The sequence below is a fragment of the Podarcis tiliguerta genome (assembly GCF_965153285.1).
Source record: "Podarcis tiliguerta genome assembly, chromosome: 11".
Classification (NCBI taxonomy): Eukaryota; Metazoa; Chordata; class Lepidosauria; order Squamata; family Lacertidae; genus Podarcis; species Podarcis tiliguerta.
This window is the reverse complement of record NC_139544.1, coordinates 7,526,222-7,540,578: the sequence shown is the minus strand read 5'-3', so window position 1 is coordinate 7,540,578 and position 14,357 is coordinate 7,526,222. Positions and strand designations below refer to the sequence as shown.

General features: G+C 39.8%; 1 protein-coding gene across 3 annotated transcripts in view; it reads right to left on the bottom strand.

Moving 5' to 3' along the window:
- Nucleotides 1-583: 583 nt before the first annotated feature.
- Nucleotides 584-14,357, bottom strand: part of DAPK1 (death associated protein kinase 1) — a 551,448-nt gene continuing 537,674 nt past the window's right edge. For all 3 annotated transcript variants that reach the window (XM_083403321.1, XM_083403320.1, XM_083403319.1), the window contains exons 20-26: nt 14,028-14,250; nt 11,258-11,446; nt 8,501-8,698; nt 6,581-6,719; nt 5,554-5,674; nt 3,315-3,503; nt 584-2,985 (exon numbers count right to left, since the gene is read on the bottom strand). In XM_083403321.1, coding sequence (XP_083259447.1) covers nt 1,753-2,985; nt 3,315-3,503; nt 5,554-5,674; nt 6,581-6,719; nt 8,501-8,698; nt 11,258-11,446; nt 14,028-14,250 — 2,292 coding nt within the window. In that variant the 3' untranslated portion in view covers nt 584-1,752. The remainder of the gene's footprint in view (nt 2,986-3,314; nt 3,504-5,553; nt 5,675-6,580; nt 6,720-8,500; nt 8,699-11,257; nt 11,447-14,027; nt 14,251-14,357) is intronic.

Sequence of the window (14,357 nt, the reverse complement as noted above, 5' to 3'; positions counted from 1 at the left end):
AGCCCCACCCTTCACTATCACTGCTCTTTCCAACTATGCAGAATCAGCACTTTTGGAGGAAATGAACACAGACCTTGGCCAGAAATTATTGTATTTACAAAAGAAGTCATTTCCTCTTCACACACTTAAAAAAAAGACAGATGATTCAGCAGAGGAAACTCTTCAAAAACATGTTTGCGTATGTTTTCACCTTTGTGTCTTCCAGAGCCCTCCTCTAGTGTGCACAAGCTATTTAAATGGGGTGGGGAGATAGTTCCCTTTCTGCTTGACTTACTAGCAATATCCGAATCACTACCAGAAGCAAATTACAGCCTTTATCGTAAATGTTCTAGGGATGGCTCACAAATCACAGCAGACTTTGGAAGAAAGGTGGAACATAAATGTAATGGTGGCTACCAGGTTGGCATGCCCGCAGGTTAAAAAAGGCAGGCCATGTCTACAGCAACCTCTTAATATAAAAACTGCAGGGAGTAAAATAGTTCTGCAGAGTTCACAGCTGCTGCTAAAAAGTCAAGTTGTTGGAACCAACAGCTAGCAATGCTCAGTTTGCTGGTTAAGACGAATGCAGCTAGGAAATGAGGAATGATGAAAAAGTTGCAACAGGCAACCATTTATTTGTAAAAAAAACTTTAAAATTTTACTACAACAAAGATTAAGGAAAAACAGTATTAATATATATACATACATTGTATATGTATATACACATAATGTATCTTGTACAATTAAAATTACATGCTTTTCGGAACAGAAGAGTCTTGATCCCTCATACCATACCAGTTTCTCTTACCGCAAGAAATTCTTGCTTTCCTTAATTAAAATAAAAATAAAAACCAAACTTTCAAGTATAAGAAATAAGCACACTAGTATCTGAAAGTGAAAAAAACATTTGCTTTGCACAAATGATCACTGTTAAGTACAGAGTAATTCTGTTTAGCTAACACTTGTATATGTGCCTTGGTGAACTTTACAACTGTGTAAAATCTTTACCTGAGATATGTGGAAAGAATGGAAGGTGCAAGTTCATGGGGCTTCAATTTTTCCATTCCACTTCAACGGAAATAAAAACTGATAATGTCTTAATGTTTGTACTCGCACGGTATTCAACATGAGAGCTCTTCAGCAGAACAATTTTCATGTTACCAAGTATCTTAAACTCCAGAAAAACACAGAGGCAAGCTCCACTTGTGGCAACCAGCATGCAGAGACAGTGAAATAGAGGTAGCATTGTCTTATAGCTTCAACAGGATCACTTGATTTTAGCCACATTATCTTCTGCAAAAGGCACTCACTTTTTCATTTCTAAGTCTGGTGTTAAAATTGAAATATACTAGCATTGTTTTACTAGAAATGTTCTTTCGTTTTTAAATTAAACAAGCACGATAAAAAAGGAGAGGACTTAGGAAACGAGCTTTGTATCACTACGTATGCTTCTTCTGTTTGGAAAAATGACTTTAAAAACCTCTAGGTACCGAAAAGCTAGAGTCCTCCCAGTTAAAACGCCAGTATTTAAGCAGCACGATGTATAATCAGAAACAAACTGTGAAATACCCAGAAATACACCAGCCTTTTATAACTAAAATAAGAGCAAGAGGTCACAGTAAAAAAATAAGATGATTGGTCACTTAAAAAGTGGTGCTGGGAGGCAGCGGCAACCCATGAATGTAGAAACTTATAAATACATACAAAACTGTCGTACTTAATCCTTTGTCGCTATCTGCTATTAGAAAAGTGTGTGCTTTCTCGTGTTTGCTTTTACCGAGAGACAACTGAGCTAATTGAATTATAAGATGTCCCGCTGTTACAGCTTGAAGCATAGGCTTCCTGGCCATTCACATCTAAACTGACTCTAAACACAGAGGATGCTTTCATTAAAAAGTCAGCTGCATCTCTGCGCCCCAGTTCCCTCAGTTTAGACATTAGGGTGCCCACAGTACTTTCAGGGCTATTTCCCCATTCCTGAAGAAGAGCATAGGATGGGCTCGGGACAAAGTCGTTCTGACTCCCATTGTTTGTATTGTATTTCGCAACCAGATCAGGAAGGCCCAAGTTCATAGCAAGAAGGCACCAGTCCTTGCCCATGGGATCAGGTGGATCCAGAAGCCGACTCAGTTTCCTTCGCGTAAGCAGATTCAGATCAGACACGTGGATATCCATCCCCAAACTCCCCTGTGAATAGACATCAAGACACCCAAAGCACAGTATACTGCTAAAGCTTTCTTTGTAGCCACCCATGGTATTAGTCAATGAGGTCTCCTTTTGACTTTGTGCGCGGAAAAAATCTCTCGGGTGGTAGATCATTATTGGCTCATGGTGTTCCCTCAGCTGCTGAGGACTGAGATAGTGTTTGACTGTCAGGAGTCCGGGTAACGTTGTGGCCATCAGGTTATCAATCGTACTGCACACAGAGTCCAGGAACAAGCAGCATTTTATCTTCTCCGTTTCCAGGCCTCTAACTTGAACCTCAATACCCTGACCATTGTTCACAAGCAGGACAAGGAGCTCAGCTCCACGGTTCACAATCTTTGATCCATTGATCCACAAGCGTATGTCTGCATCTCCCTCTGTGCTCTGTTGATGGATCCATCTACAAAGATTCACCTGAACTTTGTGGAATATCCCACAAGGCAGTGGGGTGAGGTGTTCCACAGGAACAATTCTAACACCACCATAAATCATAACTTCATCCTCCTCGTCAGCCCAAGACCTATGGAGGCTATCAGTCTTGATTAAAGCGGGAATGTCAATCATTGTTCCACTGCTGAGATCCCTGGCACAGATGTCCATAGCGTCCAAGATTTGGATGAGTTCTTCTATATCGCTATCTGGGACCAGGCGCTGGATGTCCTCTATGGTGTAACGGCCTCTGTAGTGATGGAGGGCCTTGGGGTTCTCCACGGACAGGAGTCTTCCAAGCACATTTGAACACAGCCAGCGAGGATCTAGCAGAACAACATCTTGGACTGTCTCGCTTTGCATGATATTGATCTGTTGAACAGAAGAAAAGCCACAAGTCAAATCCAAATACGAGAGAAAGGAATAGCTTTGCAGACATCGCAGCTTTAACTGTAAGAGGACTATAGGTTCTCATATGGTCCATTATCTACATCCAATGAAAAATGTGAATTTGAGAAAAGGAGGAGAGCTACTCCCTGGGCTGAGTTCTCTGGCATACAGCACTTAATGGACAGTGCAGACCGCAAGTTATGGCTGGGTATCAAGCTGAGCCAAAATTCATTCACCTCTTTTGATGGCCAAGCTGCAAAGAATGCAGAGTTACCTATAGAATTAAAATTGGATTAATGCAGTTTACTTACTTCTCCTATACTGTGTAGCTGCTGGGCAATGTGCCTCAGCTCATCTTCGCTTGCTAAGGGGTTAAGCTGATCTTGCACATCATACACAAATTGCTGCAGTGACATGAGCTGGTTGGGTCCATTCACTTTTCTCCATGAAGGTAGCGTGGAGACAATTTTTTCGCACAAGTGTGTCATGGGTGGACATGTCTATGGAAAACACCAGATTGGACATTAGCTCTAATTCGAGAAGGTAAACTGTTATCTTTACACTTAAAGAAATATATGCCATCAATCAGTCATATCCTAGCAGGTGCGGTGGAACAGAGTCACAGAGCCGCACTTCTGAGACTGGTGTTACTACAGCTTAGCCAGATGGGTCTGTGGCAGGGCAGGTGTGATGCTACACAGACACAACAGCAGAGCCAATTTGCTGCCGCCACTGGTGTATCTGCACAGTCTCTACCTGGCCAGGTAAGCTGAAGTACTGTGAGGGCTGCTGGCTCCATGGCTCTGCCACACCTCACTGGATGCTGAAGAATAGAGCATTGATTCTCTTTGGCCATGTATACTCCTCTATTGGTAATGATGCTAGAAGTGGAAGTTATTTCCACAACTGATGCAGCCCTAGCAGTATTGGCTTGCATGCTCATTCTGCTGAATGTGAAGGCTGTGCTATTCTGTCATTCCCATTTCAAGGCGATGCATTCTGTAAAGGAATACAAGAATGAAAGAAGCTATCAAATCACAGATTATGCTAAGTACTTAGTCACAGTCACTCCTGCTCCAGGCATCATGTAAACTGTATTTTTTTTTTAAAAAACCCAACAAACCCCAAAGCAAACTGCGACAGCATAACTGTAACACTCATCCCTTTTATATTTGTAATGTGAAAGTATGTCACAGTACATTATCCTCAGTTTTTGACGAGCCTTTTCTTTTATATTTCAAACGTTTCATAAAGACAGCACAACGTGTTAGTACAGCTTGCATTAAATCTGTACTGGCATAAGCAGACAGGCTCTTGAAGTCTTTTTAATCGAAAAACTGTGCAGTACCACGAACTTTCTCAAACAAAACAAACTCCGTTTCTTGTCACCATCACAAGTTAACAGTATGAACGTCAAGTGCATGCATATGCTGCAGAAAAAGAGCAGTAAAATGATCACTAGTTTAGCTGAGTGGTTCTGGCAAAGAAGGACCAGCTTTTCACGACAACATTACAATCTATGAAACATGTGAAAGCAGGAATCAACACACACTGCTTAAAAGGGGTTGCATTCTTCAGAATCCTGCCTCTGGCGAAAACTCATACCGAAACAAGCTGTATAGCTGATGCCTGTTTGACAGCATTGTTAAATACTTATTCTGGGAGTGAGAAACATTTTATACACCAAAAAAATCTGGTGGCAAACCCAGCAGTAGGAGAGTGTAAGAATTATGCAGCAGAGGAGAGATAATTGATCTACACAGAAAAGTATGCTTCTGTATGTATACTATGTGGTTTTTTCCCCAACACCCCCCCCCCCCAATTGGATGCCAGACAAATTAATCCCTTTTTCAAATTTGTTGGAAGTGAAAGTGGCTGAGTAAATGATGTGCAAAATTAAACCGAAGCAGTGAGAGCACCACTATGGTATACCGTATAAAATATTGGACTAGGACCAGTGTTCAAACAACCACTCAGCCATAAAGCTCAGTAGGTGGGCAACTCATGTGATATGAGAATAAAGTGGAATAAGCTCATTTATTCCACCATGAGTTCCCTGGAGGAACGGCAAAGTATAAATGAAGAAAACAAAGATGACTCTCACTGAAAGGTTCAGAATGGTTTGGTCACATGGAATTCAAGAGGCCCAAAGCTTTTCAGAAGAACTAGTTCAACACTGCAGATACATGTTTAAAAACTTGCTATACTTCAATGAAATATTTATTAGGCCGTTTCTGCAGAATGAGACAAGTATATTTTCTATCTAAATTTACTTGCCCCCTTTTTTCTACAAGGCGTAAGAAAGAGCTGAAAGAATTTATGGGCTCATGATCTATTTAATACTTCTTGCTCACCACCAGAGGGCATTCAGGCCAATGAATCTAATTTATCCCATACAGACCTTGTTTGTACTTGATTCATATTTCTAACTCTCTTCCTTCCTTCCCATACTTATAACCACAAGGCAACTTCATAATTCAAGGTGCACTCAAAATGGAAATACTCTCATGAGGCCTGGGCCAATGGATGTACTAAGAAGACGCGACTTACAGAAATAATTTGACTACGTAATTCTTGGAGGTGGTTGCGGAGAATCTTCATATCTTTAGAACCAGATGCCCCAGCATCCAAAATAAATAACCTGTCTAAAATGTGAAGGTCATTTCCAAACCTGAAAGGAAAAGAATAAAGAACCTGTTTGTCATTTTACAGTACCGCATCCATCTTTTTCATTCTTATTCCATGTATTAATTGAAGCAGTTTGAGGAAGCAAGTTCTACTAGTATCACATATCTAGTAAAAAAAAAAAATCCCTTGTAACTTGATCCTATTTCTATATACGCAGATCCTTCCAAATTTAGTGGTGCTTATCCCACAGTAAGTGTGCATATTTTTGTGGTACACAGTGCCCTGGTTTAGTTGAAACTACGTTGAGCATGAGCGAAGGAAATTGAAACCTTCCCACTTTCTATTTTGAATTAACTACCGTTTCCCATTATGCCCGGACTTAGAAAGCTGTGGGTTACTCTAACTGTGCTCACTTGAAACAGAATCTGAAAACCATGGTTTAATGCTGCTTTGCTTGACTCAAGAGTTCAAACAAAATAGAAAATGGACGTCTGTTCAAAATGGAAAGCAAGCAGATGCTTGTATGTGGAAGTAGGGAATGCCTGAGCTCAAGTTTGCTGTGGCACGTTTTCATAATGGAAATCCATTGTTTTAGACATAAAAAAAAAGATTGCCCAGGATTTTTACTGATTTTATATCTACTGATTTTTGTATTTTTTACTTTTGCTACAATAACTGCTTTTGTTTCTGATGTTTTTGATCTGTTTTATATTTGTTTTATGGTTCTCTTTAGTTAAAGATAAAAAGGGAAATCCATTGTTTCCTTTCTGCATCTGAACCAGTTCAATGAAAGGTGTAGATTTTCTTTATTTGTATGAAAGTACAGCCTTTTCTTTTTTTAAAAAAAGTTTAGCTCAAGGTCTTAACATGCACACAAGTTTTATAATATATTAATTTCTTAGAAAAGCAATCGTTCCTTTTTTAAAAATACAATCCCCCCCGGTCTTACCTGTTCCTGATTTCTTTCAGAAGAGATGTATCTTTGTCATACTGGAATTCTCCTCCAGCAGAACGTGGAAGATTGACAATGTCGGCATGAGTAGCCACCAGTGCAACATGTAGTGGGTTTTTTAGCTTTCCTCCAAATGCTTCAGGAGAAAAAAAACAACACAAGGAAGACTTTGAGGGGAAACGCTTTCTCTTCTAATGGCATGGTTCAAATGTAACATTTTATGGTATGTTAAATTGTTATAATTAGTTGACCATTTGAACTTGGACCAGCAGCTTAACCACGGTTTGTTAACCATGACAAACCATACCTGTAAGCCATGGTTTGTTACTGGTCTATAAACTTTGGCTTAGCGTGATATCTGAACCTGGCGCTCAAGTCAGGGGTTGATTAAATGTTTCCCCAAACTTAAGAGGCTGACTGTGGCTAGTGTGATTACATCCAAAGCACAAAAAACAGTCGTTCATCATTCCAAAGCAAAATTGATGGTCCATGTCATAAAACAGAGACATATTACAAATCACAATAAATCTTTGTAAACCCTCTATTTTGTTTCTAACAAAATATATATTTGGAGAAGGGGCAATGCTTTTTTTCAGCTACAGCTACTTTTTAAAAAGATCATCCATTGACCGCACTAGTCTACAATACTATGGGTGAGATTATTATAGGCAGGGAAACAAACAATCTAAAAAACATTCATACAGTGGTATGAATGCAACTTTACAGTACTTACACAAACAAAGAATTCTCACATAAGTGAGAGTTAAGTAGGAAAGCCTGGGAGATACCATGAAAAAGAATGAGAGAGAAAGAGATACAAATGGGATATGAATGAGGTAACAGCACTGAACACAAATTTGTACAGCCTGCTTGCTTATACATCATCTTGATAAGATGAAAGTATTTTGCCAAATTTCGGAAAATACTGAATTTAACTTTATTGCTATTACCTGTATTGTGGCACATACTCTAGAGGCAATACCACAAAAATCCGTATGAGCAAGGGCTAAACACATACATTCTTCAAATGCAGAATACAGATAAGCATACTTCAGACTTCCATGGAACATAAGCATGTCCAATACAATCCTTGGTTTCTGTTTTGTGCTCTTTGTAAATTCTGTGCAAATCTAGAACACCCCAAATCCCTATATTGGTTCCAGCGCAAATATGATCTGTATGCATTCCAATGTGCAGCAGATCATGTGCTTTGCATGCAGAAGGTCCTATGTTCAATTCAAGTAGGACTGGGAGAGAGCGCTGTCTCAAACTCCAGAGAGCCATTGGTAGCCAATGAAGACCAGGGGTTTTTGTTAGATGACAACTCCCATCAGCTCTGACCATTGGCCATGCTTGCTGGGGCTTTTCAGCAACATCTGGTTCTCTACCTCGATGTAGACAATGCTGACCTAGATGGACCAATTAACTGGTTCATCTTATATTCCTATATTTATAACAAGCACGATGGTCTTCGTTAAACCGTTAGTCCCATGATCGTTTAATGGCTTTGTTGCACACATTTCAGCAACTTTGCTGTTGATGAAGTGAAGACAGACATCATTACTTTGTTCTTCCAAAAAACTTCCACAGTAGGTGAAGAGTAATTTACCATAATGAAGCTATATTTATGATGTTAGCTAAACATATATATTTAATACTTCTCCAAAATATGGAGCAATTAAGTTTGTTGGCATACCCAACTTTAAAGCAACATGCCCAGTTAAAATATTTGACCAGTGATCTAATTTAAGAAGTATATTGAACAGCAAAGAATTCTAAAAAGGTTAATTTGTATGAATCAAGGCAGTAGAGTAAAAAGAAGGATGGGATGATTCAACATAGCTCTACAAAACCATGAAGAAATACTGCTTTCTCCCATGTTGAAGGGCTGGCAGAGATAAAGTACTTGTGGCATACCTATGGATTCTTCGACTGGAACAAGAGATTTTAGGAAACTAAGCCAAAAGGTCACTTGGTTCAACTGTATTTCATAGGGCTCCTCAAGACTAAAAAGTACAACGTGAACTGAGGTGGGATCATTTGCAGCAAAATAGTCATAGCAGCAGAAATACACAGGATTCCCAGAGAATTCCCACACACTGAAATCACCAACTCCTGCAACAAGCAAATAGAGATTATCAAGACATTAAGTAGAACAAGCTTTACAAACATTTTTATTATTGTTGTTGTTGAAGTATACCTAACAATCATTATTGTTATTATTATTAGCTATTATATTCAGAGACAGAGGCTGCTATCCTGATCACAGCTACATTTACTGATTTCAAAGAACCAAGCCATGCATACTGGGTGCAAGACTGCAGTCAAAATTAGACAAGTTTATCCACTGAAGAAATTCAAGTCTTCTTTTTTTTTTTACCACAGTGGGTCTTACACTAGAAGACAAACTTTTCCCCACAACTTTTCTGTAAAAACTATAGAAAACATGACGCAATACACCTACGGCTAAAGCTGTAGTTTGTGCAGAAGTACATGATAAGACCACTGCAAGAGAGTTAATTGCTAAAATATTAAATGAGTAATTTTACTATTTTTGTCTTGTTTGACAGAATCTGAAGCATCCTATTACACGGGCATATTACTGTGCTATATAAAATGTCAAAACAGGAGGTTTTCTTTTTAAAAAAATCAGAACAGACCATTTTGTTTCACAAGACAGTAGAATAATAATGTGTAAGTGTAAACTCAGAGAGAGAGAGAGAGAGAGAGAGACTAGAATGGTCATAGTTCATTACTAACTGCCAGTTTATGCAATACTTTATCATGCAATTTTAATTTTTTTTTTAATTTTCTGAAGCTGAGAGAAGAATAGGTTTATTCCCTTTCCTCCAGAGAGTAATAGGCATTTTTACAAACTTTAATTAATAGGATTTATAAATAAATGCATCTCAGGAAGGCGGGAGCACTAGAAAAATCCCTCAGCATTTTAAAAGGAATTGTAATTTCAGATATTAGTAGTTCAGAAATGTTATCTTTATTAATCTGGAGGATTTGAGCAAATACTTTGGCTAGTGTAATAATCTCAATCTGTATATATAAACAGGATGTCAGGCTACAGCTGGTAGTGAAAGTATGCTCATTCCAGGCTGGAATTTAAGCCCCAATACATACTATCTTTAGGAATTCCTTCAAAAATTGTGACATTTTCCTAAGCTCATAATTTCTATGACAAACCCCTGGCACTTTTGACAAATACTGTGTCCTACGACGGTGGAGATGCAATCTATTCCTCCTGCTCGTGGAATATTTGGCTGCTGTTTTTTGAAGCTTTGAAGAATAACGAGTAAACATCTGAAATATCTACCCATTAGTACACCTGCAGGTTGGAAGGACTCAGCCTTTCTTTGGGTACAGGTTGGCTGAATGAGAGCTTCTTAAACAGCAGTGAGTAAGCCCTGAGTAAGCAATTCACAGTGTTTGTTCATCAGTGGCAGAGTGAATTCAGATACAATGCTCCCATCATGTCTGTTCAACCCTGCGTTGAATACCCTGGAGAAGACCGTCCCTCGTATAAGGGTTTCTTTGCAGGCTGCAAAGGGGCCTACATCTCCTCAGAGAATGGCTCTCTGCAGCTTGTATTCCTCATAGAGATGCTTGTACAGAGCACACAGCAAGTTAAATCACACTTCTGGGATTCCATCAATAAATGGAGCTTCTGCTGAAAATGTAATACCGCCACTGGCTTTGGCCAGTATCTCTTGGCTCTCACAGGATTAGTGCTGGATTGAGATACTACGCTGACACTGAAGAAACTTTAAAATAGTAATGTTTTTTGAGATATTGTGTTGACATAGCAAATGTTACACCTTATCGCAAGCTATTATTGTGCTGGTAGAGAGTCTGAAATTAGGGATAAAGGTAAAGGGACCCCTGACCATTAGGTCCAGTGGTGGCCGACTCTGGGGTTCTGGCGCTCATCTCGCTTTATTGGTCAAGGGAGCCAGCGTTTGTCCACAGACAGCTTCTGGGTCATGTGGCCAGCATGAATAAGTCACTTCTGGCGAACCAGAGCAGCGCACGGAAACGCCATTTACTTTCCTGCTGGAGCGGTACCTATTTATCTACTTGCACTTTGACGTGCTTTCGAACTGCTAGGTTGGCAGGAGCAGGACGGAGCAACAGGAGCTCACCCCATCGCGGGGATTCGAACCTCCAACCTTCTGATCGGCAATCCCTAGGCTCTGTGGTTTAGCCCACAGCGCCACCTGTGTCCCTGAAATTAGGGATAAAGCATTGATATACTTAAAAGTGTGCCCCCTCTTAGAGAGGTTTCAAGGGTGGAAACTATAGGGGAGACTTATGCCTGTAGAATGTTCTCTCACCTGTTTTCACTGCCAAGTTAACACTTTCTCATTCCCAGGACACTTGATGGAACATGAACCAGCTGTGCTCTGGGTTAGTGATAAATGTTTGTTGGTTTTCTGTGGCAGCTGGCACTGTTCTATGTATTTTGTTTTTTGTTAATTTTTCATGGGTGTTTCAAACAATTTTGGATTTTTTCAACCCAATGTAAGCCACCTAGAGCTTGCTCTGTGTTCGGCAACTAACAAAATAAACCAATAAATCATTTAAGTGGATTTCAGACTGAAGCGTTTTTGCGCAGAGGACCAGATTAGTTACATTAAAAGAAGAGGATTCAAGTTCATGTCTTACCATTCAAATAGGCATTCTGAACGTCAATGGCCTTGGTTGACTGGTCATCTGCTGAGCAGTGGGAATGGTGAGAGGGCGAAACAAAGACTTCCAACATCCCTTTGGTAAGGCCTGGCTCAAACATCATGCTCCGGCTTCTCACACTAACATTCTCACAGCCAGGATACAGATTTGTAATACTTACTGAAACTGGATTATAGGAAGAAAAGGACAAAAGATTAAAAACCTCGAATTTTTAAAAACAGCATTATTACAAAACCATGTGGACAGACCATTGTGGTAAGTCTCCACAGAGCAGGTTCAAGGGTTGGTGGCAAAAATAAGGCGCTGGTGCTATCAGCAGCTGCCTGGAATATTCTCTTTTCAGATATAGAGTAATATAGCATAATTAAGGAATGTTGGGAGATGGTGGAATGAAATTATATGACTCTAGTAGAAATATGATAAGGATTTAAGATTTTAGGATTTAAGATTTAAGGTTTTTTAGATTTAAGCATAGATAAATTTTAAGATTTTGATGGTAAGATAAGGTTAAAATAGATTAAGATAATTAAACGATAGTAAGCAGTGAAAGATGGAAAGGATTTGCTGATTTAATTATTAACTGGAATACAAAAAAGGGAGGTGGGAGGAGGTCGAGGAAATAAGTCATTGAAAGATAAAGATATGAAAAATGGATGTGTTTTTAAATGTTTTTGTTTTCTTTCTTGTGTGGATGTATTGTCTTCTTTTTTGCTTATATTTTTGATGTATTATCTCTTATTTTTTTTATTTTCTTTTTTTATATACATACTGTTCCCCCCCCCTTTTTTTCTGTAATTATAAAACTTTTAATAAATATCATTTTTTTTAAAAAAGGAATATTCTCTTTTCGGATATACAAGTACACAACAATCAATCACAACCAAAGCCCTCCTATCTTCTCTAGAGGTGAATCAGCAGTTCAGAACAGCCCCGTGGTGACAAAGGAGGTCATTCCCAGTTCACAGCTGGGTAGATTACATATAGCATAGCAGAATCATAGCATAGCACTGTAGAGTTGGAAGGGACCCTGAGGATCATCTAGTCCAACCCCCTGCAATGCAGGAATATGCAGCTGGTCCATACAGGGATTGAACCTGCAACCTTGGCATTATCAGCACCATGGTCTAACCAACTGAGCTATCCAGGCTATGGTTGGAGACCTTTTTTTTTTGAGGGGTAGAGGCACTGGTACTTTACATGTGAGGGCAATATTTCTCCAATTATTACTGCAGGGATCAATGATTTGAACAAGTATGTTATTATCTAAATATTAAGGAGGCTACCTATAAAGTAACGATTTGAATAATAATTAGCAAACCTGTATCTTTTCCAAGTAGAAGCATGAAGGAGCAGAGCCATTTCATTATCCGTAACTAACAGAAACCATGCAAATTTAGTACAGTGGTACCTCGGGTTACATACGCTTCAGGTTACATACACCTCAGGTTACAGACTCCGCTAACCCAGAAATATTACCTAGGGTTAAGAACTTTGCTTCAGGATGAGAACAGAACTCGTGCGGTGGCAGCATGGCAGGCCCCATTAGCTAAAGTGGTGCTTCAGGTTAAGAACAGTTTCAGGTTAAGAACGGACCTCCGGAATGAATTAAGTATGTAACCAGAGGTTCCACTGTAAATATGTATAATTATTACTTTTGGTATTGAACTAGCCCCCTCTAGTGGTTGAAATAATTAAGGCACCCCTGACATTTCTGAAGGTGCAAGTCAGCTTTGATCAACTTGGTGCCCTGTTTTTAGACTACGGCTCCAATCAGCCCCAGCCAGAACAGCCCTGGGGGGCACCCAGTTGGTGAAAGCTGAAATAAATATAAATACATATTTTAATATGAAAAACAGTTTTATCTTAACTGCACCTTTAATGCTACACTGTAAAGCATTCTCATCCATCTGAACAGTGGCGCATCCACTCTTGTTAGAAACCAAGTTCTATGCTAGTGTACTACTGAAATATAAAATGTCAAGAGCCAAAAATGAATGGTGCAGACCATCACCACTCCCCAAGCAAAGTTATGCCATTTTGTGGGTCTTTCCTTCTAAAAAAACCAAAACATTTCTTTCCAAGAGTTTAACACCTGCCATCTTTAAAGCTGGCATGTACCGTATTTTTCCATCTATAAGACGCCCCTATGTAGAGTGGACGCTTGGGTTGCGAACGTGATCCGTGCGAGATGCACATTCGCAACCCGCATCTGCGCACGCAAGGGTAGCGATTCAGTGCACCTGTGCATGCACAAAGCGCAATTTAGCACTTCTGCGCATGTGCGACTGCCAAAACTCGGAAGTAACCCATTCTGGCAGTCCGCAACCCGAAAAAACGCAACCTGAAGTGGACGCAACATGCGGTATGACTGTATAATTTTTGGGGACTCAATTTTAAGGAAATGAGGGGAGATGGCCCAAAATTGCTGAGCTTCTCTCCCTACGCAGCTGCGGGCAGGAAACACTCCCTAGATCGTTCCCCACCTCATCTAATACATGCAAAAACCTTGTTTAATACATGCAAAAATACGGTATCTAGCAAGCCCCACCTTCCTGCAGGAAGGCTACTCTTCTGCCTTCTCCAACTTTGCATGAAAAGTGGTCATTGCATTACTGTAACTAGATTAGGCCCAGCACGAACACCACAAATTAAGACAGTTGCTGTAAACTACTATGTTCACCCAATGCACTGAGGTAAAAAACAATGACTATTAAGAGCAACAACACAAAAAGCCTTAAAATGGTACCTGATGGCTTATTAGATAAAGGTGAAGGGGGAAACCGGACAGAGTTTGTAGAGGAAAGCCTTGGTCTGCGCCTTCTGAAAAAGCTTCTCAGGAGCCCACACTTCAGAGACTCCACAAGAGTAGTTTTCCCAGATGCCGAGTGTCCAAAAAGCTTAAGTTTTATTCTCGGCTGCAGATTATGAGTAGGTCTAAGATGCTGGATGAAAAGTGCTCTGTGTGTATCCTATAAGGTGAAAGCAAAGAATGAAGCAAACACATAATTGTGAAGAGAAACGCCAAACATCAAAATGCTTCTACTTCTTTAAACATCCCATATTTTCCAGAGTAAAG